At 41.1% G+C, this 26,656-nt stretch overlaps 1 protein-coding gene across 2 annotated transcripts; it reads left to right on the top strand.

Moving 5' to 3' along the window:
- Positions 1–1,959: 1,959 nt before the first annotated feature.
- LOC118786309 (male-specific lethal 3 homolog) lies at positions 1,960–23,421 on the top strand. Of its 2 annotated transcripts, none has more exons than XM_036541446.1 (13): positions 1,960–2,225; positions 3,069–3,151; positions 5,818–5,913; positions 6,477–6,574; positions 10,249–10,337; positions 11,028–11,150; positions 11,491–11,651; positions 13,277–13,435; positions 14,209–14,471; positions 14,882–14,991; positions 15,318–15,417; positions 15,544–15,628; positions 22,730–23,421. In XM_036541446.1, exons 1-13 carry the CDS (start codon positions 2,127–2,129, stop codon positions 22,827–22,829), a joined length of 1,566 nt encoding a protein of 521 aa, XP_036397339.1. In that variant the 5' UTR covers positions 1,960–2,126; the 3' UTR covers positions 22,830–23,421. The 2 variants fall into 2 exon arrangements, with proteins under 2 accessions (XP_036397339.1, XP_036397338.1); XM_036541445.1 differs by having other exon boundaries at positions 1,963–2,225; positions 14,206–14,471.
- Positions 23,422–26,656: the final 3,235 nt, after the last annotated feature.

Genomic DNA, 26,656 nt, shown 5'->3' with positions numbered 1-26,656 from the left:
AATTTTTGGGACTTCATCATAGGTTCTTACGCTCCACACATGGGGACCAGAGCTATGCAGAGATAGAGTCGCGTCAACTTCGTTCGCTCCAATGGACCTTTTTTTTTTTTTTACAGCAATGGCAGATCGGGGAGCCTCTCAATAGTTCCCGGAAGCTAGCAGCAAATACTAGCAGCGCAGTAGAGTTGCAGCAGAATAGAGCGTTTGTGATGCACTTTTAAAGGGAAAGACGTTTAAAGAATCAGATCAGCACATTTGAATCAAATTAACATGTGCACCAAAGCATGTTAGTGGATTATCCCCAGTGGCGGCTGGTGAGCTGGAAACAGGGGAAGCTGAAACTTTACCTTTAAATCTATCATTACTTTCAACCTGTTCCACTTCCTTGATTAACAATAAAACAAATAATTCACACAATAATAAACACCAATGCGTAAATAGAGTAAATGATTATGCTCGCTCGCGAAACAGCGCAGATTGTCTGTAGTTTGTGCGCTATTCCGAAAACTACAGCATGAGGTTGTTTAATTAACGAGGATGGCAATTTGAACAATTAAGTGGCAAGTAATCCCAAAGCGTTCTCTTAAATGTTTCACGTTATAGCTTTCTCGTGTTACAAAATTCAAATTACAAAACGGAGCTAAATTTAGTTAGATCGATTTAAATTACTGAGAATAAACTTTTAGGTTAGGTTGAGCGCAATGAACAATAACGTTTAGAACACAGACCTCACAAAAGCTGTGATGTGTCGTGAGCATTTAACGTAATTTAAATCGATAAATGCCATCCTTGTTAATTAAACAATCTGACGTTGTAGCTTTCGCAAGCATACAAAGACATATAGACAATATGCATACAGACAATCTGCAAAGTTTCGCGAGCACACTCATTTACTGCAATTACGCGATTGGTGTCAATTATTCTGTGAATTATTTGTTTTATTGTTAATCGAGGAAGATAAAGGGGAACAGGTTGAAAGTAATGATAGATTTAAAGGTAATGTTTCAGGTTCCCCTGTTTCCAGCTCACCAGCCGCCACTGATTATCCCCCACTAAATTAGATTTAGGGAATGTTAGATAAAAGATTAGGCTATACAAAGTTAGCAACAAGTAATATTAATCACGAACAGCCTATTAATATGATTACCTCACATGTTTTTTGTCAGTGGGGAAACTACATTCGTACTCCTTTCTCCGAGCGATTGGAGCAGCCCCATGCAGCCCAGCAAACCATGGTGGAGACAATGCAAGGACAACACGGCAAAAAGGGCAAAGACAAACTGCTTGACATGCTATTCATGTTTCTGAGTTTATTAGACATGTATTTAATGAAGTCATGAAGATTACATTAGTCATTAAGATTACTTAGGCCCTCAGTTACCATGGGATTACAGAAACCACCACGAATTACAGAAATGTTAGAAAATTAATCTGATCTGAATTTTGAAACATTCCCTCCCTTCCCCTCCCTCTAAATATAGCAATAAACATTAGGATATGATTGCTCTTGACTACCATACAAGTTTAAGAACACAATAATAATAATAATAATAATAATAATAAAACAATTCAAAGCAATAAACAGCAACACGATATCCTAAAATATGTCAACAAGGCAAGTAACGCTATCTGTTCACACTAATCCTCAAATAGTACCGAATTTTACTTAAAAAAAAAAAAAACAAAAAACATATTGATGTAACTACATACACATGTCGGTGTGCTATATAAATATTGTAAATCAATGCATTTATTGACTACTAATTACCAAAAATCGCAGTTCTGTCTCTCTGTATTTACGCATTCAAATTGCCCGCCAAGAACTTCCTGGAACTTTCTGAAGTCGATGTGAATCACGCGATGATCAAGCATTTTGGACTTCCGTTGACGCGACTCTCTCTCTACATGGCTCTGATGGGGACTACATCACAACTTCCGAACAGGGTCCTACGGTGTCCTTGAAGGATCATGAGAATGCTTCCTCGCCGCGTTTCCATTTGGTGGTTTGTGTCCTAGCTACCTCCATCTCCAGTGTTTTTTTTCAGGATCGGGATTAAAGGCCGGCGCTGAACGGGTTAAGGAGTGGGGGTTTAGATTCCTCCTCTCCTGCTAGCCATGATGAACAAATGAACTCTCGGGGAATGAAATTTAAATTTCACAAAGGAGAAAAAGTTCTCTGTTTTGAACCAGATCCTACAAAGGCTAAAGTGCTCTATGATGCAAAGGTAAGCAATAAATCTTCGCTAGTAAGATAAATGGCCCAGAATCCACGACACTGTGTGCTAACTGTGGCGTGGTTGATGTGGCTAGCTGGCCATCCATAGCTTTAAGCGCCAAATCAAATTATGCAGAAAGGCCTGCGCTAGGCCAAGACTACGCGCAATTCTACTATGGCCAACCACAACACTGTTGCTTATCTTTTTAGCTAGTCCGCTAATAACCATACTATATTTCAACGTTTGTTAAATCCGTAGTCGATTTTCTGACGACCAAACGGTTAGTTGGTATACAGGTTACTTTGTGTATTATGTTAGCTAGCTAATCGTTTGCTTTTATTAGAGTAACTAACACTACTAGCAGGTGGTCGTTCTTTAACTTCGGTCCAAGCCCGTTCCTTCGGTCCAAAACACCGTCTCTGCTTCCTGCTGCTCGGGTCCTTTTTATTACAAAGGCAATGTTCTCGCGTAAGATGGCTAGATACGGCATATGTTATTTACTTAGCCTGGATAGCGAAGGTAAAATGTAGTTAGCTGCATATCCGTATCAGCCGATATAGCGTTTTCACAATCAACTGGGTAACTGTGGGGAGTAGTAATATTAGCTGCCTAGTTTAATGCTTTATAAACTGGCCAAACCGTTTAGCTCATGATTTTTCCCAAATTGTGGGTAGCGACCTAGCTTCAGTGGGGTTATGGATAAACGGTTAATTAGCGTGCAACATCACAAGCTAGTCAGATATTGCTAAATAATGCGCCGTAAAGTTACCATACTTTTGTTTTTGTTTGCCGACAAGCAAGTTAAGCAGCTGCTTTGAATACGTGAGTTCATTTTAATTTGTCGTGTTTCAGGTTGTTGATGTTGTAGTTGGAAAAGATGAGCGGGGTAGGAATGTCCCACAGTACTTGATCCACTTCAATGGTTGGAACCGAAGGTAAGAGTCTGTACAGCAACACGTCTCCGATCCAATCACACAATGCAAAGTTGGCACTTATGGCTTCAGATTTATGTCAAAAGTCGCGAGCGCTGAAAACATTCTCGCAAAGAAAGCAGCCACCACGCGCGAGAGAATTTCTGCTTCGCGAGCGCTGGAGGCCGTACGCGCTCGCGTGGGAAAACTGCTCGCGCGAATAGAGAGCGCATTTAGGCCACGCCCACGCCGTGCGGGAAAACAACGCTGCACTTTCCATTGATTTGAATTGCACAGTTCTCTTTCTTGTCTTAAAACTAAAATCGCAACCATGCCAGAAAGCTGTTGCGTGGTGGGTTGCACCGCAAATAAGATAACTAACCCCGATTTAAGCTTTGACAGGATTCCAAGACGCAAAACGGAGCCAAAAGACGTCATAGTTGGCTTAAAGCTATCAGACAGGAGGGCTCCCTAGCCGCGGGGACCTTATGGGATCCCGATATTATTCACGTCTGTGTGCAGGAGACATTTTTTCAGGTTGCTCAAAAAGTTAATTCTTTATCTGAGAATTTGTTGTTAAAATGTTGTATATGATTGATCCCAATTCTCCAGATATATCAGTTTAGCTAGTTAGTTAGCTAGCTATCTAGCTACGGTAGCTTGCTCTAGGTTAGCTAGCTAGCTATATATATATATATATATATATATGTATGTATGTGTGTGTGTGTAACTAAAAAACATAAAAACATACAAACATATTAACAGATGCATATAACACTGATTTTGGGATAGAAAAGGCACACTGAGGGAGTCCAGTCAGACTTAGTTTCTCTATATATCTGGTGGATATATATATATATATATATATATATATATATATATATACGGGGGCAGAAGGGTATTGGAATAGGCTGGCTTTGACATATTTTGTTAAAGCTGTTTCAAGACACTGTGTCCCGCAATTTCCCATTCACTCCCGTTCAACTTCACGGAATGTTTTCCCCACTGGGTGCGTGGTTTTCCCTACGATGACGCGTTGCGCTCTGTCTCTATCGACCCGAGTCTTGACAATTTGGGGGCGGAAACCAAGGGAGACACCGGCCCTCTTATGATTGGTCGCTTTCAACGCAACCACACCCACACGACCTCCTTGAACCTTGATTGACAGCTTCCGTTAACTGAACGGCAGGCAGTGTTTGGCCAGAGGCTTATTTCACATTTACATTTATTCATTTAGCAGACGTTTTTATCCAAAGCGACGTACAAACGTGCACATAGTGGCCGAACAACACACACAAGGCACAAGGGCAAGATGTGTACAGGTCATACATCTTACATCATACATCTCAGTGTAGTGAGATAGAACTAGTCCGATCTTAAGTTACATATATAAAATAGTCACTGGGACAATAAAGTGCTGCTATACTACCTAGGCAAAACGTGCGACAAATACGTTAGAGTGCTACAAGTACGAGCCAACGTGTGTCTTCAGCCCACATCTGAAATTTCTAACAACTGAGAAATTTCAAACAGTACTGACAACAAGTTCGGAGTTGAAGACAATGGACGGAACAATGGCGGCGACACCTGGAGATTTATATGTAAGTGATATTGATAGATGGCTTCGTCTAACAACCCAGCAATTTACTTACTCTGAAATTTGGTTGGAACATGTACATAGCTAACGTTAGCTATGATTCCCCGATTGCATGCAATAGACCAAACGTTGAGTAACGTTAAAGTAAGTAAAGTAGTAGTAGTAAAGTGGGTTGTTAGACGAAGCCATCTATCAGTATCACTTACATGTAAATATTCAGGTGTTACCGCCATTGTTCCGTCCACTGTGTCTTCGACTCAGAACTTGTTGTCAGGTCTCAGTTGTTCGAAATAGCAAGCCTCTGGCCAAACAGTCTGCCTGTCGTTCAGTTAACGCACTGATTCTCAATCCTGCTCCTAGGGCCCCCCTGCTCTGCACGTTTTCCATCTTTCCCTGCTCTACCTACCTAACTGAACTCATCAGTGGCACTTTTGATTAGCTGGGTACACCTGATTTAAACAAGACAGTTAACGGAAGCTGACAATCAAGGTTCAAGGAGGTCGTGTGGGTGTGATTGCGTTGAAAGTGACCAATCATAAGAGAGCCAGTGCCTCCCTTAGTTCCCGCCCCCAATTTGTCAAGGCTCAGGTCGATTCGCGCGAGCAGAACTCAATTTCGAGAGCAGTTAACCCGCACGAGCGTGTATGCCCTCCAGCGCTTGCCAAGCAGAAATTCTCTCGCGCGTGGTGGCTGCTTTGTGCGCTGCGACGTTTGACATAAATCTGACGCCATAGGCACTATCCAACGAACGTTTCTGCGGTCTACAGTATAGCTGATACTTGCCTGTCGTGCTCAGTGGAAGGCGAAATAGGGCTCCAAATATTTTTTAACCCTTTTACAGCACAATTAATAATCGTAACTCATGGGGACTGGAAAATCCCAACATTACAGGCTTGATGGGGAAACCTCAAACCTGTTAGAATTCTGAAGCGTGTCATTAAGAGTGTGATTGTATTATCCTCCGCGATACATTGCAAATGGTCTAATGTGTATTTGTCTTGATAAATTAAAACGGATCGGACTAGGAAATTGCTTGGAGGAGTAGGATCTGGTGTGAACCTACCGCTGGTCGATACAGTGTTGTCTGTTTCAGCTGGGATCGCTGGGCTGCCGAGGACCATGTTCTCCGCGATACGGACGGAAATCGCCGATTACAGCGTAGACTGGCACGCAAAGCAGTGGCTCGCATGTAAGTGTATTTGGAAGTGTTGAATGACTGAAGTTGGTCATTCTTAAAAAAGGCCAATGAATTTGTAAATATGCAGTGCTCCCTGTAATTGTTCTGTAACATATATTTCATCTCATAAAGGTGAAATGTATTAATGCTGTATATTTTGTTTGTAGTCATTTTTATAGTTATTGTGATGTTTGTAGAATCTGTAGAACGTAGAAGAACGCTGGTACAGAACCCATGGCAATTCCATGTATGGCACATTTTCACTGCAGTGCCAGACCACATCACACCTAGGCCTGATCAAGCCCCATTGGGGGCTAAACATTGGAGGCAAAAATTCTGTTAGCTCTCAAGGGTTGAAGTACTGAGTTAGCCAGGTCTGCAGTGTCCATGAGGGCCAGAAAGTCCAGGAACATGTTTTGGTACACTTTGGTCAGGCTTGGCACTGGAAATGCAGCCGGTGGCTATGGATGCCTCCTCAAACTCCCACCCACTCTTGGTCTGGTACCACAGTGCTAGACAGAGTAGTGCAAGAGTAGTTTGGGTGGCTGGCCTGATGGTACTCTTGTCTCATTCAGGAGGAGAAAGGGATGGAAGAAGCGACGCTGTCGTCTGCCAGGTGTTGACTCAGTGTTAAAAACCTTACCTGAAGAGAAGGGGGACAGTGATGCGTCCTGTAAGTATTTCTCTCTGACATGGGTGGGACTGCATATGTGTCACCTTGTAATCAGCCATAGATGACTTGGATCAATGATGTGTTGTGTCAACAAACAAAAAACTAAAGGAAGACAGTTTTATTATATTATTTGGGATTCATGAGGGAGAGCCTAAAATCCCTGTTTAAAACAGCAGCTAATTCATCAATGTTACAGATTTCTATTCCTGAAAGTGTGAGTGAATGCAGATGTCTGCAGTGAGTCATCAGGGTTTTCTGTGTAAATAATGTTTCACACAGCATTTGGGTGAAACAAGCACCGTTATATTATTTTATTGTTTGATGTTGTGCCTATATATACAAATGTCTTTTTAAATAAAATGTACATCCTTCTTGTCTGTTGCCTCAGGCTTTTCAATTCTGTTTGGCAGGGGTACAAAAGAGTGTCAGAAAGCTGTGACACAGATCATGTGTCAACTGACATTCTGTACTTGCCTATGTAACTGGCAGAAGAAATTGCAGTATTTATCAATTACATTCGTGTTAATGACATGTCTTTCATTTCTTCTGATAAGACCAAGCAGCCTCTTGATTATAACTTGGAGAACAGTTAATCAAATATTGGATCAGTTTTCAACAAAAAAAAAATCAAAGGTGAGATTTGCTAAAACTAGCTGTGAGAGGCATGAGGATAAAAACCAGAGAAGACTCTGTCAGTGCTTGTGAGGAAAGTGCTTGATGGTGCAGGTGCGGTTTAGTGTCACAGCATCATTGACACTGTGTCAGTGGTAAGGAGCTTATGGAGGATGGACTGTATGGAGTAAAGTGCTCGCACAGGACAGACCTTATCCGTTCAGCATATTGTAGGTAACACAAGGTATAGAAGTCTGTTGTATTTAAGGGAGAGTGAGAGAGGACAGGTGATATGTGGCTTTTTCCTCTTAATTTTAAGTGCTCACAGCAGTGTTTTAACTATTTGTAGAGCAGGCTCCTAGACCATGAGGTGGTGCATTAATAAAGCTGTAAGGGACTGATCTTGGATGAGCCTTTCTGCATCTGTGAGTGTCACAAAACATCTTAGCTGCAGCATTTCTAAGGAAAGTATCCATTCTTGGTGTTTTCTTGCATGAGATTCCAGAGAAAGACCAGGGTCTAATAGTAGACCAAGATGTCTATCTAACCTCTGCTTTCAGATGGATCATGGATGTCTGGTGAAGCATCCCATCAGTTTTTTTAGATGCAGTGAAGACGTTAATACTGAAGAGTCAAGGAAGTTCTGTTTTCAGAATTTAAGATAAAAAGAATTGGAGAAGTTGGAGTCTCAGGATGGTGGGCTGTGGTGTGTTGCTGTTCTTGAGAGGTCAGAGTAAGAAATTCTTGGCTTTTGTGAAAGTGAGGTTCACCTGTACATACAAAAATAATATACAGGGAGTATTTTTTTTTTTTAACAACAGGAAAATTGTTGACGTGGGGAGGGATGGAACTGCAGAACCACGGCACACTGAAAATGTGGGAAATGATACTGTTTCAATGGTTACGCAAATATTTAATGAGCATGTGTGTATAATGTACAGAATTGATGTGGTGTAGTAAAAATCCTTTTCTGAGTAGAGTGTTATGAGTAAGATGACATGTGGGAAAGGTGGTGTCTTGCCAGTGGAGTGTGTCATATTATAGCATAAAAAGCAAGTCTCCTTGAAAGCCTGCAGTATCTGGTGCAGAACATTCATGTGCTCCTGTCATGCACTGGTAGTCTGTAGCCCCTTTCACACATGCACTGGACACCGGAACGTATCCGGCCCTTAGCCGGAGGAGCTGTATGTGAGAAAGCAAATGTCCAAATCAGTCGCACCGGACATGTGACGGACTTCGTTCTGCTAGCTCCCTAGTGCAAATTCTGGCTCATGTCGGAGTGAGCCCATGTGTGAATAGAGCAGGTAACGTTCCGGAGAATCCACCGCAAGCAAGTGGGCATGTTGATGACGTTTCTATCTTTCTATCATGCGACTGGCGCGAAACCAGAAGATTACAAACATCTGCCTCGTATTCTTTTCTGCGTGCCTGTACATTGTTTCCACTGTTTCGTTGACATAGCATGTATTTGAACGTATCTGCAGTTTTGAGTCCAATGATTTGACTCAATGATTGAGTCCATTAGAGATAGTTCGCTATAGCGATACTGCCAAAAGTTGTCTCTTGCGATGATCAATGTTGGTTAGTAGTTTATTATCTGGCTAGTAGCTAGCTAAGCTGTAGCTAAGTAATAGTGATAGGTCACCAGTTCACCCATCTCATTATACTTAACATTACATAGCGAACAACAAAAACTTACCTTCTTGTTATAATAAATGTATAATTAATAATAAATTATGTGTACTGGTAGCACCACTTGGATGGCTGTGTGTGATTTTTTTTATAGGCTACCCAAAAGTAGAATAGCTATGTTCACCTTCTCCTCCTCCGTGCCACATTATGTGCCTGTACCACCGAAAGGTAAGATATTGAAAAGAAAACACTTCAACTCGCGAATGCTTTTCGTGAACTCGTCAACACTTTTCACTCGTGAGAATGCAAGTGGCGTCTAACTGGAAAATACCACAAGGAAATCTGGACATTTCTAAACTCGCAATGATTTCAATCGACAATGTAACATACTACAAATGTAATTATTAATGGTTGCATACTGGGTATTACGCTGAAAAATAGCATGCAGTATATACTTGTATAGTACGCAGTACACCGTATGCAGTAGGCGGGTTCGAACACAGCCACTGCGATTTCTGCAGCGTACTTTTTGTGTCATGTCCTGCCTCCTGCACTCTCAACCCAGGCGCTGCCCCTCACCTAAACCAAACCGGAATATTTCCTGTAGGTGAGAACACGTCTGTCACGGACAATCTCCTGTTGTGTGCTACACGTGTGAAAGGGCAATTCCAGCCAATTTCCGGACTTGATTCTCCACACTTTGTCTGGAGTTCATATGTGAAAACGGCTTTAGAGAATTCTTAGGGCGGATGGGTAGAGTTGCCTGGGTTAAAAGGAGGTGCAGGGGTAGAGATGCCTGGATTAGAGGTGGCGCAGGGTGCATGGGCAGAGTGGTCTTGGCAGTGGTAAATTTGATTCTTTACTGATGCCAGTGACCTCATCTCCATTGCTTCAGTATCCCTCTAGACTGGGAAAGTAGACATGCTGCACAGCACTTCATCACTGAGACACTCAGCCACCTGTAAAAATGGCTCTGACTGTTTGAAGAGGTGGGAATGCTCACATATGATACATGTCATGACACAAGGTTGGAGGAGTGCTGGATGGAACAGAAGCACACTTGGGAGGTGTGTGTATGTGTCTGTGTCTGTGAGAGAGAGACAGAGAAACTTGAGAGAAACTTGAAAGTATGCAGATAAAATATTTAAATTTGCCTTTGGTCCATCAGTGAATGTAAATGGGAGAATCGGAGTACTATATCAAATGCATACAGTGCACTGAAAGGAAGAAACGTGTTTTTATAGCAAGGTTGCTGATTAATGGGGGTGGTGTTCTATGGTGGTCTGGTAAAACTGCTTGCAGCATGAGCTCAGGTCACTCCCAAGTGCAACCCCTGGGAAGTTACTGTCCTCTGCCATTTTTCAGAATCCGACTGTGCCAAAGCCTCTAATTTGAAAATGCTGACCTTGGTTTTTCATCCTTTTCTTTAGCTTTAATATCGTCTACGGACGAGAGTGACGAAGAGGACTCTGAAGTTGAGTCATTAAAGAGTGCAGCAAGCGACTCATCAGAGGAAATGGTAATGTTTTGGTGATTAATTATTTGGTTATTAAATCATTATCCCCACATGGGGAAATTCAGTAGGCATAAATTCACATCATGCAGACAATGCACACATTGCTTAAAGACACAAATATGTCGAAGGAATGTTGCTGCACTCATTAAAGCAGACTAAGTAGGCCTAATACAGATAATTTATAAATGACATTGACAGTAAATGCAAATTGTAATGTTTTGGTGGGAAAAGAAAACTGCTGGAAATCGTTTTTTCGGTGAATAAGACACTGTTGAAAATGATAACGGTAATGGTGATTGTTATTAGATGATTGCAGAGAGTTAAGTCCATTTTTCTTGGGTCATTGGCATTGATTTATAGCAGCGTTTGCCAAACCTCTCCCGGAGGACCCCTTGTCCTGCATGTTTTAGATCTCTCCCTGCTCCAACATAGCTGATTTAAATTGTCAGCTTGTTATGAACTCCTGAAGCTGCTTAATAACAAACTGATCATTTAAATCAGCTGTGTTGGAGCAGGGAGAGATCTAAAACACGCAGGACAAGGGGTCCTCTAGGAGAGGTTTGGGAAATGCTGATTTATAGTGTTACATTGCAGAAGGGTGGGGTGTTGTGAGTATTTTAAGTTGGGGGTGATGGCCATCAGATTGGGGTGGTGTGAAATGTGGCAGAGAGCTAAGGACTCTTTGTCCAACAGAGGGCAGAACAGGAAGGTCACAGCAAAAGGGAGAATGAGGATAAAGCCATCAACATTGAGATCCCAGAGATCCTGAAGAAGAAGCTGGAGGATGACTGTTACTATATCAACAAGAGGAAGAAGGTATTGTTCCATGCAATTGGGCCTGTGTGATGAGAACCCCCAGCAGATTACTCTGACCACAGTCCTACCGTAGGCTTTAATTCACCTGTTTTGTGAATAGCAGTTAAATGTGAGAAAATTGATCTGACCCCACTGCTTTCTGTCCAGTACAGAAGGTGTGTGTGTGTGTGTGTGTGTGTGTGTGTGTGTGGGTGGGTGTGTAGGTGTGCTGTGTAACATTTCAATGCAGTATCAGTACTACTTATGCAGTACCTCACACACTCCTGCGTGTAAGCCTGCTTAAACCATGCAGTATCTCACACACTCCCGCTGAAGTAAAGCTCTATTTTGTCTCTTCCAGCTGGTGAAACTGCCCTGCCAGATGAACATTGTGAATATCCTGGAGTCCTACGTCAAACACTTTGCCATCAATGCTGCCTTTTCAGCCAATGAGCGGTACCGACACCAGCAGAGCAACACGCACCCCAGCCACAATCCCAACTATGTCCCTCCGGAGAAGAAGTGAGTCTTCCTCAATGCCTGTGCAGCTTTCCATCTGAACATGAAACTCTCACAGACCACGTGCTTTTTACTTTTTACTCTTGATCATTTTTCCATACATGGATACAGACCACTTTGAAACCACAAAATCAACAAATACTTTCAAACATGTATACAGTATTATCTGTACTAATGTATTGCCTGTGTTACTGCTAAATTGTCAAAATGCTAAATTTCTTTCCTTCATTAATTTAATGTTCCTTGTTTAATGACCAGTAAATTACATATAAATGTGTGATGTCATCTTTGAATGTAGAACTGTGATGTCATTTCTAGAGCTGGGGAAAATAATCGTTTTTACGATGCATCACGTTGCGAAAGTGAAAGATTCTGCATCGGTGCAGGAAAAGAAAATAATCGATTCTTAAAAACTGTAATTAACCCTTTCGAGCGTACGGTTACACTGGTGTGATTAGCCGTTTAGCATGTATGCTAAAACTGGACTAGTTCTAAGAACTAGGGTTGGCCGATGGCTAACAGACATCACGATGTTGAGCCGGCATCATGATTTAAACCGCCCCCCGACACAGACAGCTGGGCGCATCCTGACACACACACACACACACACTATAATTTCAGTGTCTCTGCTATAACGTAAAAATATATATTTATTACTTATTTGCGGGGATTTCCCAGGGGATCAGCTTGAACCGTACAACTGATGAATATGTATTTCAAGGAGTGTCAGCCAGAGAGCGCAAAAATAAAGGATGGGTTTATTCTAAATATTATATTAGCTCCTTGCGCCTGATGTAAAGGAAAAACAGCTTATTTAATCACACTATACTGCCCAGTGAAAGCATGTTTTAATTTAGGCACACACAAAAAAATATTTTTAAATCTACCTGGTTTGCAAATACTTCAGTAAATCAGGGGGAGAGTCTTTATTACTATCTCAAAACCGAGGATTAAAACTTACCTACAGAGCGAACTCTCCCGTTCTCTACTATACCTGTCTTATTCCAAACCTTTTTCACCATGTCTCGCCCTGCACATTTAACTATATTTCATGTTTAGGAAAAATATAATCAATGAATTATTAATATTGTCATGACTAGAGGAAACTCTTGCTGATTTTTAGCATTGTTAAGCTTCTCATAATTTTCAGTTAGCATTTGCTATATTTTTTAATGTTAAATCCCTGTTTCCTCAAAGCTAAAATTAGCTAGAATTTTTCCAATCTAGTGTTCTAATTGCACCGGTTTTAGCATACGCGTTAAACGGCAAACCACACCGGTGTGAACGTACGCGTGAAAAGGTTGGGGGAAAAAAACTTGTCTTTTAAACAGTGGATTTTCTTGAACTTTAAATATAATTCAACTGAAAAACAAATAACTGTAATCGCTAATTTACAACCACTATTTTTGAAAACAGCTGTTAAACAAAAAGTTGAAAACTAAAAACAGTTCAAATCTGAGGGCTTGTATTCTTGTATTAAAAAAAAAACCATGGAGGACAAGATGCATCGAGAATCTTTTTCTAATCGAATCGCTACCCTTTGAATCGTAATCAAATCGTGAGACCAGTAAACATTCGCACCTCTTGTCATTTCCTCCCCCTGATGACTTTGTGTATTCTCCTGGCAGTGAGGACCTCTGTAAGGAGATGGTAGATGGTCTGCGGATCACCTTTGATTTCACCCTGCCTATGATTCTCCTTTACCCCTATGAGCACGCTCAATTCAAGAAGGTCAGCTCCTCCAAACTCTTCTTGCCCATCAGTGACTCAGCTGCAGGTTCCTACTGGTAAGGATCCAATAACAGGAGCAGTTTCAGTGATTAGCCAATGATTGGAGAGGCTGTCAGTGATTCTCTTTTTAATATCAGCTTCTCTGTTTCCTGACCTGTGGTCATCTTCTCAGGGTGTTTGGATGCTGATGTTTTTGGCACTTTGTTGTTGCATTTATGATTAATTCATTGTGTTTGATTTTAATTTTTCATTGTTAATTGTGACTTTGAAGTATGAGAACAATATTTTGCTTGCAGTCAGCTGGCACATTTTGATTGAGGTGTGGGCAGTGTTTGTTTGTCTTTCTTTGGCTGCATGTGAAATGTTTGAGGGTGAAGGCCCAGCACAGTTTCAGATCTGGTGTTTTCCGAAATGGTTTACACCAATTAAAGCTATGTTTAAGTGATGTCATAAGGGGAGGCATCAATGTGCATTGCCATGGTTCCACGTGGGAGGCTAAAGCTGGTCCTCGCAATGTGCATGTGGTGAAATATACTGAACTGACACACAGCATAGCCAACAGGTGTCATTATATCAAAAAGGTATTTTTATATTGCATGGAAGATTTTAAAATTTAGAATGGCCCTTTTAGATGCTTGTCTGTCAGCAGATGGGTTAGAATGGCCCTTTCAGATGCTCGTCCGTCAGCAGACAGGTTAGAATGGCCCTTTCAGATGCTTGTCCATCTGCAGACAGGTTAGAATGGCCTTTTCAGATGTGTGTATTTGAACTCCTTACCTGTGAGTGCTCCCACCCTTCTTCCTCTACCCCCCTTGTGATGTCACAGCAGGTCACAGGGAGAGCGCTCCCCTAGCCCCCCAGGACTCAACCCCCCAACGCCACAGTCCTCTGATAGCCAGCCTGCCCTCAGTGAGCCATCCACACCCAAACGGCGCCGCGCTGATGCCGATGCCCCGCAGTCCCTGCGGCGCTCCACACGCAACACCTCTGGCAGCGAGAGGCTGTCTGAGAGTGGCGCCTCACCTCAGCCCAAACGGCGTCACACCGACACCCCTGCCCCTCTGCCCAAGTTTTTCCTCAGCCTGGACAAGAGTATGTCCTCCTACCACAAGGATCTCTGTTCCTTAAGTAATATTAACTGTTTTACGTTAATGTGACGTCATGTGATTTCAGTAAGAGACTGCATATATACTAAATATTCAAGCAAATAAAAAGTGCACAGTGATTATTGTTTCAGTTTATTATTTGATATAATGCCTCAGGGCAGAAAAAAACTGTTTTCTGTCTGTTCCCCTAGGCATTAGGTATGGCAGTAGTATACATTCAGTAATCTGATTAGTCTGTTATCTGTAATTTTTATCTGTCACAAAGATGTTTGGAAATGTAATTACAGTAAATGTGCCATCAAAATTTTCACATTCAAAGGTCATCTGTCATGTGAGTGCTTTAAAGTGTCTCTGACCTCATCTGACTCATGGCTGCTGTCTTCTCTCTTTACTCAGAAAACTCTGCTGACAGTGGCTCTTCCTCTCCCCTGCCTCTGACCCCCAGCAAAGAAGGCAGCTGTGTCTTCGCTGGCCTGGAAAGCAGGAGAAACAATGAGCTCAATGAGGTGAGTCTATTTCAATTTTACCCTCTGGCCTCAAGAGCATTCATTGTGCTAATTACGTCCATTTCCAGGGCAGTGCCTCTACTTAGATTTGTAGTCCCCTCTGATTGGTCTGTGTCTCACCATTGGACCAATCACAAATGACTGTTTTTTTGTTTCATCAGATTTTAAAAAGCCATTCGACCCGTTTAGAAATGGACAGTTAGATAATCTCCTGAAAAGCAGATAGCTATGAGATCTTTTGAGTTTACAGACTGACAGGACATCCCTGGCATCCATATGGCATTCCTGGCCCTGCCCTGACCGCTCCCTGTGTCTCTGCTCTCCAGGTCCTGAGCTGGAAGCTGACACCTGATAACTACCCCCAGAGTGACCAGCCCCTGCCTCCATCCTACATGTATGGCTCCCAGCACCTCCTACGTCTTTTTGGTGAGTGTGTCCCCGAGCCTGCACACTGCCTCCACACCTCATACTAACACATTCCACACGTACACTGCCACACCTGATACTCATGTGCAAACTTGTACTCACGCTGTGTTTTTGTGCCGTGTACAGTGAAGCTACCGGAGATCTTGGGAAAGATGCACATTCCTGACAGGAACCTGAAGGCCCTGGTCAAACACTTGGAGCTGTTCCTGAGGTACACGTCTCTTAGATGCATGTGCATGTGTCTGCCCTCCAAGGGCCACTGAGCACTGTGAACCCTCCCAACATGGAATTGATTTGTCTTTGCAGCTGTCTAAATACAGTAAAAATGACATCAGCGTAACACGCTTGCTTTGACAGGGTTTGTGTCAGCTGTGGATAATGTAATTTGATTTCCTGTGAAAATGGTTTTAGTTTTCTGATTACATAACTTCATTTTGTCTGTCCAGGGTTCAGTATCTGAACTCTGATTGAAAAAATTTGTCATTGGTGTGTAACTGTCAAATCAGATTCATCACTGTTGTGTAACTGCCAGCATGACACATGCAGAAATTGAGCAGGAACGAAAGTCTACAATTAAACCTTCTAGCTGACTGATTGAGCTTAGAGCAGCACATGTGGCAGCCATTAATGAGGACACCGCTGACATATTGGCATATGTGCACAATGATGTGAAAATGAATGCATTCTCTGCCCATGCTCCTTTAAATGGAAACTGTTTAAGGTGGAACACTTTTTGGTTTGGCATGGATGGTTAAGGTCCTGGCACAGTGTTGGGTTAGCATGCAGTAAATGGAGGGGTTTGAGGTGATGCTTGGGTGTGGTCAGCACCTGAGAATAAAGATGTGCTTTTGAACAGAGTGCGTTGATACTGTGAAACTGTAACCCACCCTCAGGCACTAGATTGCTGGAGCAAGAAAAACTTCCTGTGATGTTTAGCAGAGATATACATGCTGTTCACACATTTAGAAGGCACATATTAAGAAATGGCCTCGAATGAAAATGCTGCAGGGGATCTGCCAGCCTCTCTGTGGTGTATGACACGCTGCCGACACAGTCTGCATCTGTTTGCTTCTGTCATTTTACTTCCTGGATGGTATCGTAGCACGTAGTGTGAGTGTTGAAGGGTGCCTTTTGCTTTGGAAATCAGCAGGCATTATTGTCAGTTGAATTGGTGTGTGGGTGGCATAATGAGAATTTTACACTGCTCGAGGAATGGCCCCTGAACTGATCTGCAGGATGTATAGAGTTTTCTTACTGCTGTGCAGTCTGGGACAGTTAGCTGGGTTATTGCAAATGGATTAATCTTGGAAAACTGGGATCAGATGTTGGATCGGATTGGTTGCAGAGATGCTTCAGCATTAAAGCATCCACAGATACAAGGCTGAATACAAGGCATGCATGCCAGGGTTAAAGAATAAGTGACAGGAGGAACAGAGGGTGTGGCTCTGGTATGAGTGGTGGGATCAGATGGTAGATTGAGCATTGAACTTCATTTCCTGTCACCCAAGAGTGTTTTGTTTGCCTTTTTTATGAATGCAGCTGGGGTTATGGTTATGCAAGCAGCATTGGTTCAGAGAGTAATCTTTAAATCCTGCACAATGATCTGCAGCTGGCCCCAGCCCAAGAGATTTACTTTTTTCATTAATCAAAGAAGTGCAGCTCCTCCCCTCAGACACTTAAACAGTACCAAAGTATAGTTGCATGGTTGTCTTTGCTCTGTGTGTGTGATTGTGTGGATGCATGTGTCGTGCACACGTTTGCATACGTTTGCTCACTAATTCTTCTTCACCCCTCCATTGTGTCTGCCGGTGTTTAACAAAGTATAATCATGTTCCTATGAGGCAGTTTATCACGCTCCATCATAATAATCAGTGTGTAAGTTATGTGGAGTTGCTGGGTTTGGATCGTTTGAATCGCTGAAGGGTGTCCGGACAGAACGTGATGTCTGTTTCCTTGTGAGGGGTTGCCAAACACCACAACGTGATCTTCTCTTAAATGTTCGTTATTGAGTAATTGTGGATATGTGGTTCTGCAATAACAACGAAAATACAACATTGGTCTTGATGCATAAATAAATCACAACAACAAGGAGTTTATCTACTGAATTAGAACATTCTAAATTAAATGTCAACAAACCTTTTTACACTAACAAACAATAAACATTGCAATTGTGCATAAAGAATTGAACTACTAGGCGTATTTACCGTTGTATACACAGCAGCTGCTTTCAAAATGTCACCGCCAAACATTCAGTGCGCATGCGCGCCTAACAAGAACGGTGTAAGCTTTCTGCCTCTCACTCTGACTAGCGGCTAACTGGCTAGTTAATTTACTGTGGCGATATCACGGCAGTAACTTGTAACAAACTGAAAACTGAAAAGTTTCAATTACAAATCAATACAAGCATGCGCGAAACTACCGGTGATTCATCTCCGGTTAATATAAACGCGATTGGCGTGTTATCGCCTTAATATTCTATGCGGCTACAACGCTACAGCGATCATAAAACAAATGGCGCAACATAGCTAGCTAGAACAGATGCAAAATAACTAATGATATAAATGTATTAGGGATGCAACGGTACACGGTGTTTTGTCGAACCGTTCGGTACGCCCCCTACGGTTCAATACGCACACATGAACCGCGGAAATACGATATGCCTGTCATTTTCCTACAATTTCCAAAACTTGCTTATTGCGCTGCAGACTACACGCACGTTGTACGTTCAGATCCACAGAACATCTCTGGAGCCTGTCAGAATTTCCCCGGAGCCTATCAGTGGTCTGTATGCAAATACGAGCTGGAAGAGAGGGGAAACTAAAAACAAACATTCTCGCGTTCGGTCACACGGGTGTGTTTTGCCGTTTAGTGCGTATGCTAAAACCGGTGCGATTTGGGGATGAAACGGTTGCCGGTAAAATTCCGGACGGTTAGTATTACCGTTTCAAATTTTAATTACCATTAAAACCGTGGTTGATTACCACGCCTTGAAAACCTCACGTTAAATACTGCCTAGCATCAACCAAAGTTAACAAGTCTCCCAGACGCAGGTGCGCAGGTACAGCATGCAACATGGGTTTGTTTTGCGTCAGTGAAAACATGGCGGAAGGCAGTGATAGCGCTCCGGAGACTTTTCAACGGTATACATTTTCATACCGTTTCATCTCTAGTGCGATTACAACACTAGATTGGAAAAATTCTAGCTAATTTTATCTTTGCGGGAACAGCGATTTAACGTTAAAAATATAGCACATGCTAACTGAAAACAATGAGAAGCTTAATAACGCTAATGAAAACATAAACCATGTAACTTAAGTCGCACTACATAGCATAAACATACGTTACTATGCGAAAGGGTTAAAAGTTCAATAAATGCACGATCTTTCCAAAGTCAATAAGTAATCATGTTACATAATTGTGATCTCAATATTGACCAAAATAATTGTGATTATTATATTTGCCATAATCGAGCAGCCCTACTAGTCAGTCATGCTGCCATTTTTCTGAGCGGAAAGTTTTATTTGTCTGTTGGCTAAATGAAGAGTTCATTGTTTAAAGGGTGATGTTTTTATTTTTTTCTTAAATATAAAGATACTGAAACCGTACCGTTACCGTGACCAAAAAACCGTGATACATACTGAACCATGGGCCCACTGTACCTTTACATCCCTAAAATATATATATATAACCATAATCACTTGTAGATGAACGCACACACAACACTCAAAGAAAACTCCCCACATTAACTAAACAACTGGACATGAGTTTCGTAACTCGATGCAGCTGCTGATGGTACACGTCTTCTGCACTCTGCTGCTGGCGAAGTTCTGCTGCGGAAGTTGAATAATTCGCCCTGATTGGCAGAAAGTCCAGGCTCGTGATGACAAATTGCTGGTGGGCTGTCCGACGTAGCTAGCTGAAAACTTGGCAGCATTCACGTCTTACATGCGAGCCTTTTTCACACAGTGCATACGCTTTACTCTGGCTCTTTTCAAAATTTAATCTGTGGTGTCATTGTGCAGAGTAAATCCCATGGGTTGAAGATCTCTGGCCCCACGCCGGAAAACTGGCATGCAGAGATTTTAGATCAGGCAATGAATTATTACTAGTGTATACGGGCTCTGACATTACCTGACCAGAACGCAAAAAACATTCACTGACGTGGTTTTTCAGGTGAGTTTTAACAAGTAGTAGCCTGTATAGGCAACATACTGGCGCGAAAGCACTGTTCTTATCCAGTCGGCAACTAGTTTTTACTTCCTGTGAGGTGGTGCCAGGAAGTATTTGTGGGGACTATGGGTGCAACGAATAATCAACGTAGTCGGCGAAAATCGATGACCAGATTAGTTGCCCAGGAGTTTGTCGATTAGTTGGTGACGTCATCGCATGTGTTTTGCATGCTGACTCTGAATACAGACGTGTAGTCTAAGCTATGTTGCTTTACTGGAGTGAACAATAGAGATGGCAACACCTTCACGACAGGGTTTCCGGTAGGATTTTTTCTTGCCTGTCCAGTGTCTGGAAAGAATTTATTTTACTGGACAAATTTGAAAATTACCAGTCACATTTCAGTAACAGTCTATGTTACAAACGCAAATATAACACCTAGGTTGATGAAAGAATGACGACCTCAAATCAGTTTGACTATTTAATTAACAGTAACAGTTAAGCAAAACAAACAGTAACGATTGAGCAAAACCTCAACATTAGCCACTAAAGTGTAGGGTATGTTTTGTATGAGCATTATTATCAGACATTTTGACTGGCAAGTTTTTAATTTATCCTTTTATTTTTTATAAATTTTACCAGGCAAAAACCAGTAATTACTGGCTAATGGAAACCATGCTCCATGACCAAAGACCTCAAAAGTGTGGCAGCATTTCACTCTTAACTCTGCCAAGAAGGTTGTGAACTGCAACATTTGCAAACCTGACCTTGCGTGGCATGGGAGCACATCAGTTATGCTCGAGCATCTGAAGAGGTGGCACGTTGGCTCTCTGAATGATGAAGACTTGTCTCGTTAAGTTAGTTAGCTAGCTAGCATAGCTAATGTTAATGTTAAAAGCCATGTTACTTCACATTGAGCTTTTCTATTTTGAAATACGTTTTCTCTTGATCAATAAATTATTAATGACGTTGAACATAGTGTTCACTTTCCAAATGTGCCCTAACTTAACAATGTTAAACCAGAGCCCGTCTGCTGTTTAGAAATTCTCTGCTTAAATGTTACATCGTTGTCATGGCGACATTTATGGCTGGAGATAGTGTTGCTGTCTAGTGCTGCCGGAGAATTTGATGCTTTCTAAATCGCGAAAGATTTGTACAAGTCGTGTCTATGCATGCATGCCCAATGTGGGTTGCATTCAGATTAATTGGTACGAGTTATGGGTTTGTTGGATCTCGTAATGCTACCATGGTTGGCTTTCTTCAAAGGCAGCAGACTTGTACTCCTCAGCAAGCAACTGCCCTCACTGAATTAGTCCTTGTAACCATTCATTAAAATATGTTCACTATATGGACAAAAGTATTTGGCCACACCTGTTTTTCAGGGTTTGGGCTAGGCCCCTTATCTCCAGTGAAGGTCAAACTTAATGCTTCAGCATACTGAGACATTTTGGACAATGCTATGCTTCCAACTTTGTGGCAACAGTTTGGGGAAGGCCCTTTTCTATTCCAACATGACTGTGCCCCAGTGCGCAAAGCAAGGACTATAAAGACATGGTTTGATGAGTTCGGTGTGGAAGAACTTGACTTGCCCGCACAGAGCCCTGACCTCAACCCCATCGAGCACCTTTGGGATGAACTGGAACGGAGATTGCGAGCCAGGCCTTCTCATCCAACATCAGTGCCTGACCTCATAAATGCTCTACAGAATGAATGGGCACAATTTCCCACAGAAAATCTTGTGGAAAGCCTTCCAAGAAGAGTGGAAGCTGTTATAGCTGCAAAAGGGGGACCAACTCCATATTAAAGTATATGTATTTGAATACAATGTCATTACAGGTGTAATAAGGTCAGGCGTCCGAATACTTTTGTCCATATAGTGTATTTTTGAATGAAGTTCTCATCTTTATTGTCTTTATTCTTAGTCAGCATATGCCTAAAACAACCTCAAGCTAAATTTAAAAGCCGATAGATAAATAAGTCATTGAGTAAATGTGTGATTCATAATCCAAATAACGATTATTTGTTTCAATAATCAATAGATTGTTCGACTATCAAAATAGTCATTAGTTGCAGCCCTAGCAGGGACTGTATCAGTTGATTTCTGCACAATAGGCTAGCATACGTTGAAGTAGATGGAGCATGGAATCGAAATTTGTGAAGGTAGGCGCAGACACAAGCACAATAGAACACGGGGTGAAAAATAAATGGCGATGGATTTGGTTAAATGAAAACGTTAATCACAGACAAATGTTTGGCTCATGGTGTCACAGATATAACAAACATGGGACCTACTTTTGCACCATGTGTTTGAAAAAAAAAAATACACTATGGGACAAGCGGCATTGTCTTGGCATGATACAGATCCCTCACACAAAGCAGCTGTTCAGGCTCTTTGTTATATATCAACATTGCCAGGAACTGTGGCCACCGTAGCTGCTGCCGCTTCATCCATCCAAAACCGCATGTGCAATAATAAAGTCAGCATTTGTACATTTATAGCGGAACATGACCTGTCTTTTAGGATAGCACCAACGCTAGTTGACCTGTGCAAAACATTATCACAGGCCAGATCTCCAAACTTAGCGTGTCAAATACACAGGCCAGCTACCCATCCACTCATGGCATTGCCTGTGACTGTACGCAATGCTTAGCGCGCAAGCTGTCAAAACAGCTTTTTTCACTGAACGTTCCTTTTCACTGAACACATTAGGGTTATTTTGCATCTTCATTCATTCTGAGTGATGATGCATGTGTCGCCACACAAATGCTGTTACTGTTTTGCTCATCATTGAAATGTCTTTTTTTATTGAAGTTGCAGTTTTCTTTAATTGCATTTAAGAAATAAAGAAACAATTTGAGCACTGTAATACAAAATTGTATTAATTGTATTTATTTTTGTTTTACAATTTTGTGGTAATGTTAAATGTACGTGTGTCCTATTTTGTTACCCCCTCCTGCCACCCAAAAAAAAAAAAAAAAAAAAAATCAGGCTCAGAAAATTCTATTGCTTTAGGCTGAAATCCAGATTCAGCATTTTTTTCATGCATAGACATGTGTCAGGTCATATGTAGATAACAGTCCAAGTCCAGCATCATTTGCTTTCCCCTCCTAACTCGACATCTGTGCCTTTTGTTTTGTCCTTTAGGTTCTTGGCGGAGTACCATGAGGATTTCTTCCCAGAGTCTGCATATGTTTCAGCATCTGAAGCTCATTACTCCATGAAACAACCGCGGCCTGTATATTGAGGCGTGGCCAGAGAGAGGGGCATGCTCAGTGGCCACACTGTGGCTGTCTGTACCCCAGTACTGTCTCTGAAGGCAGTGACTGATCTCAATAGAGCCAGAGAGAAACTGAGCTGTTTCTCCAGACATACACATGGACCGCATTGTCTGAGAATAGATATCCACTCACTTCCTGTTTATGCTTATTAGACAGGAAAGCCTCTAGATTTCCAGTTTGCTTGCAAAACTTTTGACACACACTGACTTCAGTCCTACCTTGCAACGCCCTGCCTGTGTCACTTCCTTTCCACTCTGCTTTGTCACATGAAAAAAGGGGGAGGGTTAATAAAGCTGAACATTGTGTAAATATCACTCATCCCTCTATTGGGGTTTCCTACCGCCCCTGATGACTTTCACTCCTGTTTCTGCAAGCAAGACTTTAGACTGTGTGCTTGACTGTGGATGGATTCCTTCCAGTTTGTAAAGTACATGTTTTAGAAATGGCCTCTCAGCAGGTTGTTGGCAGGCTGTTGCTTTGTTTGTTGCAGCTTTCTTTAGTTGTAATTTTTGTGTTGCTAAGCGTAAAATATATCGACAACGTTCACGCTGAATCAAAGTTAGTTTTCATAATGGTGTTCATTTTGCTCTGCCTTACTGTATCCACAGAGCTTGGTATTTTCCCTGTTTATATTTTCTGCATTTTAACAAGGAAAGTTGTTTTTTTATACTTAACATAGTTTGTTGAACTTCAGTAATCAGATGTTTCATTTTTTTTAAGGACTGTAATGGCTCTTCATGGAAAAATGATGCAATTCTGCTATTGCATTATTATGTTCTGCTTTTGCAGTAAACTTGTGTAAAGAGGAGCATGTAGTTGAGCTCTGTATGTGCTGGTGAAGACTACAGGGCAGATTGAGGAAATGGGTGAAAGGGCTCTCCGCTAAAAACCCCCTATTAACTGTGACCCTGCCACCTTTATGTGAAGCTCTTTCCCTGGGAGAAGTCTGTCTTGCATAGTCTTTTATATATATATATATATATATATATATATATATATATATATATATATATATATAAAATATATATGTGTATGTGTAATATATGTATTTTTTAGGACTTTAATTCTGAAACTGAAATGGCACTTGTAAGCTTCATTCATTTTGGCAGAGAGGCTCACAGCCCTTACAGTGTCCCAGAAGCTACAAAAAATGTGATTTAAATGAATTCAAAACAGAATCGCCAACCAATTATCATGTATAGATAACTTGGAGCAATTGAAAAGCAGTTGTGTGTGTGTGTGTGTGTGTGTGTGTATATATATAATTGCAAGGCTGTGTTAATTTTGCTCTGTTCTAGTTGTAGTCTGTTGTCAGGAGGAAGTGTAGATCAGTCTCCTTGAATGGAGAAGACATGCTACTCATCCAGATTCAGAGGCTTTTATGTAAAAGACAAGCGAGTATAGTCCCCTCACAAGATCAGTGCAGAGACTGGTCACCTTTTGGTCACAGCACAGATTTTACTTTGTCTTTTACAGCAGCCAGTGTTTCTGCTGTACATCTCAGGCTTATGTTTGTGTTTGGATGGGATAAAGTGCATATGCAGGTGCATATTTAAGTTTTCCTGATAGTTGCCACGTAATGGATGCCAGTGGTGGAACTCTGAGAAAGGAATCTTTTAGTGTGAATCTCATGGACTCCCCTCTCAAAATATGATAATGTAATCCATCATCTTCACTCCGGTCACTGCCTTAGATTCCTGTTATGTGTTTCAGATTGCTCCTCCTGAACTTTGTCCTCATCATTACAGCCACTCTCTTTGATGACGACTACTACTCTGTGTTCCAAAAATTGTACAGCTGTCTTTGGTTGCTTCTTCAAGTCTGTCTCATTCATCCATCATTACTCAAGGCTACATCTATCCAGTGTACAAGTCTTAACATTTGCCCTAGTCCCTTGCAGATCTGCTGTTGTGCTGGTGCAGCCCAATACAGTAATCAGCCCAACAGCTGCACCTGTTAAAAGTAAATAACCAGGCAATGTGAAAGTACATGATTCTACCACAGAAACATTGGTTTATCACTGTCAGTAAATGGGTCGGTATATTTAAGTGGAAAAAATTGTGACTTTCAACCACATATGCTTAAGTCTGCTTACATTTTATTATTAAACATTTGGTTGTCGATCCATTTTATATTTTGTTTCTAATCTTAACACATTGTTTCTAATTTTTAAATAAATGTGATATGTATGCATGCTATGTTGCTGACATGTAAACATGTATGTTCATATTTTAATGGGGCTAAAGGACAAATTGCATTGCATCTGAAATGATCTGTTGAAAAGACTTTGAGGTAAAGTTCAGAGCTCTGACATGGGTGCTTTTGTTTTTATCAAAATTATTTGATGATGCTTTGATTCATGAACTGGAATAACAGTTATGCACAGACTCATGGCATTTTCAGTAAAAATGTTTCATAAGCTTTTAATCCTGTTATCTTCCCTAATAACCTGTATTTATTATATTTGAGTTAAGTCACAAAATATTTGAATTTTCATGAAAGAAACCTTGTTTTGTCATTCTTGAAAATATGGATTTCACACTGTAATGTAATTGCTTTAAGATGAGTGATTTTTTTAATGCTTTAGAAATTGAGTGTATGTGTAGAAATAGTGAATGTGTGCTTTATTTTTGTTTCAGACCACAAAATGAAGTACACACAAGAGTGCAAATCTGTATTGCTTTGTAAAGCCTAAAAGCCTAAATTCTAAAAGCTTATGTCTTCATCCTCCTTTGTGATTTGTCATTAACATTCACGTTGGTAGATATGTGTTCCTTTTCATTAGACCACAATGTAAAGAGATTATAGTACTTTGAGATATTATCTATATGCTTCAGGTTGAAAAGAAGTACTGAGCTTTGAGGTCATGCAGTGTTATATAATGTAACCACAGTACAGTTAATTTTATTGAAATTATTACAAATTCATTTTTTAATACACAAAATTTCATAATATATTAGAAAATGCAAGATTTCCTTTTGACAATAAGTTGTTACAACCACAAATCCTTTACCATTAAGTATTTCAGAGAGTCCTATTTCAAAATAAGACATATATCAATGTGCATGTCAGTCAGCATTGAAATTAAAGAATGTTGGTGTCTTGGCGTTTTTTCCTTCTGGGTGCAACTTCAGCTTCCCCCCCAAATACAGGTCATATAAGTAGCAAGGAATAATGAGAAGAGCTTGACAGTCTTGTTCCATCTGATTTCATGGGTCACTGCTGATTTTGACTGTGACCTTATGTCAGTGGGCTTTAACAGAATCCATTTTCCTGCATGAATTCGGCCTTATCAGAGCAGGGAAGTAACCAGGATAACAGTTGTTGGCAGACCTCCTATGTTACCTGAACCGATTTTTACACGACTTTAATTTTCTGCATGTGTGTGGCTATTTGATATATGCAATGTTCATTAACACATCTTGTTAGCATTAACAGGCGTAAATGCTAACAAATGGGTAATTTTATCTCGGTGGGCAGTTTTAGCCTAGTTGACTTTTAGAACTGTTGAATGTCAGTGTCCCTCAGCTCTCATTGTCAACCTTTCATTTACACACTTTTTTACACACACGTTTTAAATGGTGCATTTAAGGACTTTGGACTGTATTGTCATTGATTTGTGTAGAAAATGTTGTTGAAAGTGGTGTAATTAGATTAACATTTGAAGTTTCCTTTTTTTCAGGTAGCTATTGAACATGTTATTGAATTCTTGTTACAAACATATAGAATTTCTGTAAACACAAGAGTTGTTCTTGGATTGAGATATGTGCATGTGACAGAGTGCTGTCACTAC

The sequence above is a fragment of the Megalops cyprinoides genome, chromosome 11 (assembly GCF_013368585.1).
Source record: "Megalops cyprinoides isolate fMegCyp1 chromosome 11, fMegCyp1.pri, whole genome shotgun sequence".
Classification (NCBI taxonomy): domain Eukaryota; kingdom Metazoa; phylum Chordata; class Actinopteri; order Elopiformes; family Megalopidae; genus Megalops; species Megalops cyprinoides.
Note: the sequence above shows the minus strand (reverse complement) of the source record. Positions and strands in the feature narration are given on the sequence as shown.

What these genes read in the sequence shown, in the direction of transcription:
- LOC118786309 (XM_036541445.1), top strand. Translation starts at nt 2,127, where the DNA reads ATGAACTCTCGGGGAATGAAATTTAAATTTCACAAAGGAGAAAAAGTT. An exon ending in TTTCCTCAGCCTGGACAAGA is followed by an intron (nt 14,472 to 14,881) that starts GTATGTCCTCCT and finishes CTCTTTACTCAG; the next exon opens with AAAACTCTGCTGACAGTGGC. An exon ending in GCACCTCCTACGTCTTTTTG is followed by an intron (nt 15,418 to 15,543) that starts GTGAGTGTGTCC and finishes TGCCGTGTACAG; the next exon opens with TGAAGCTACCGGAGATCTTG.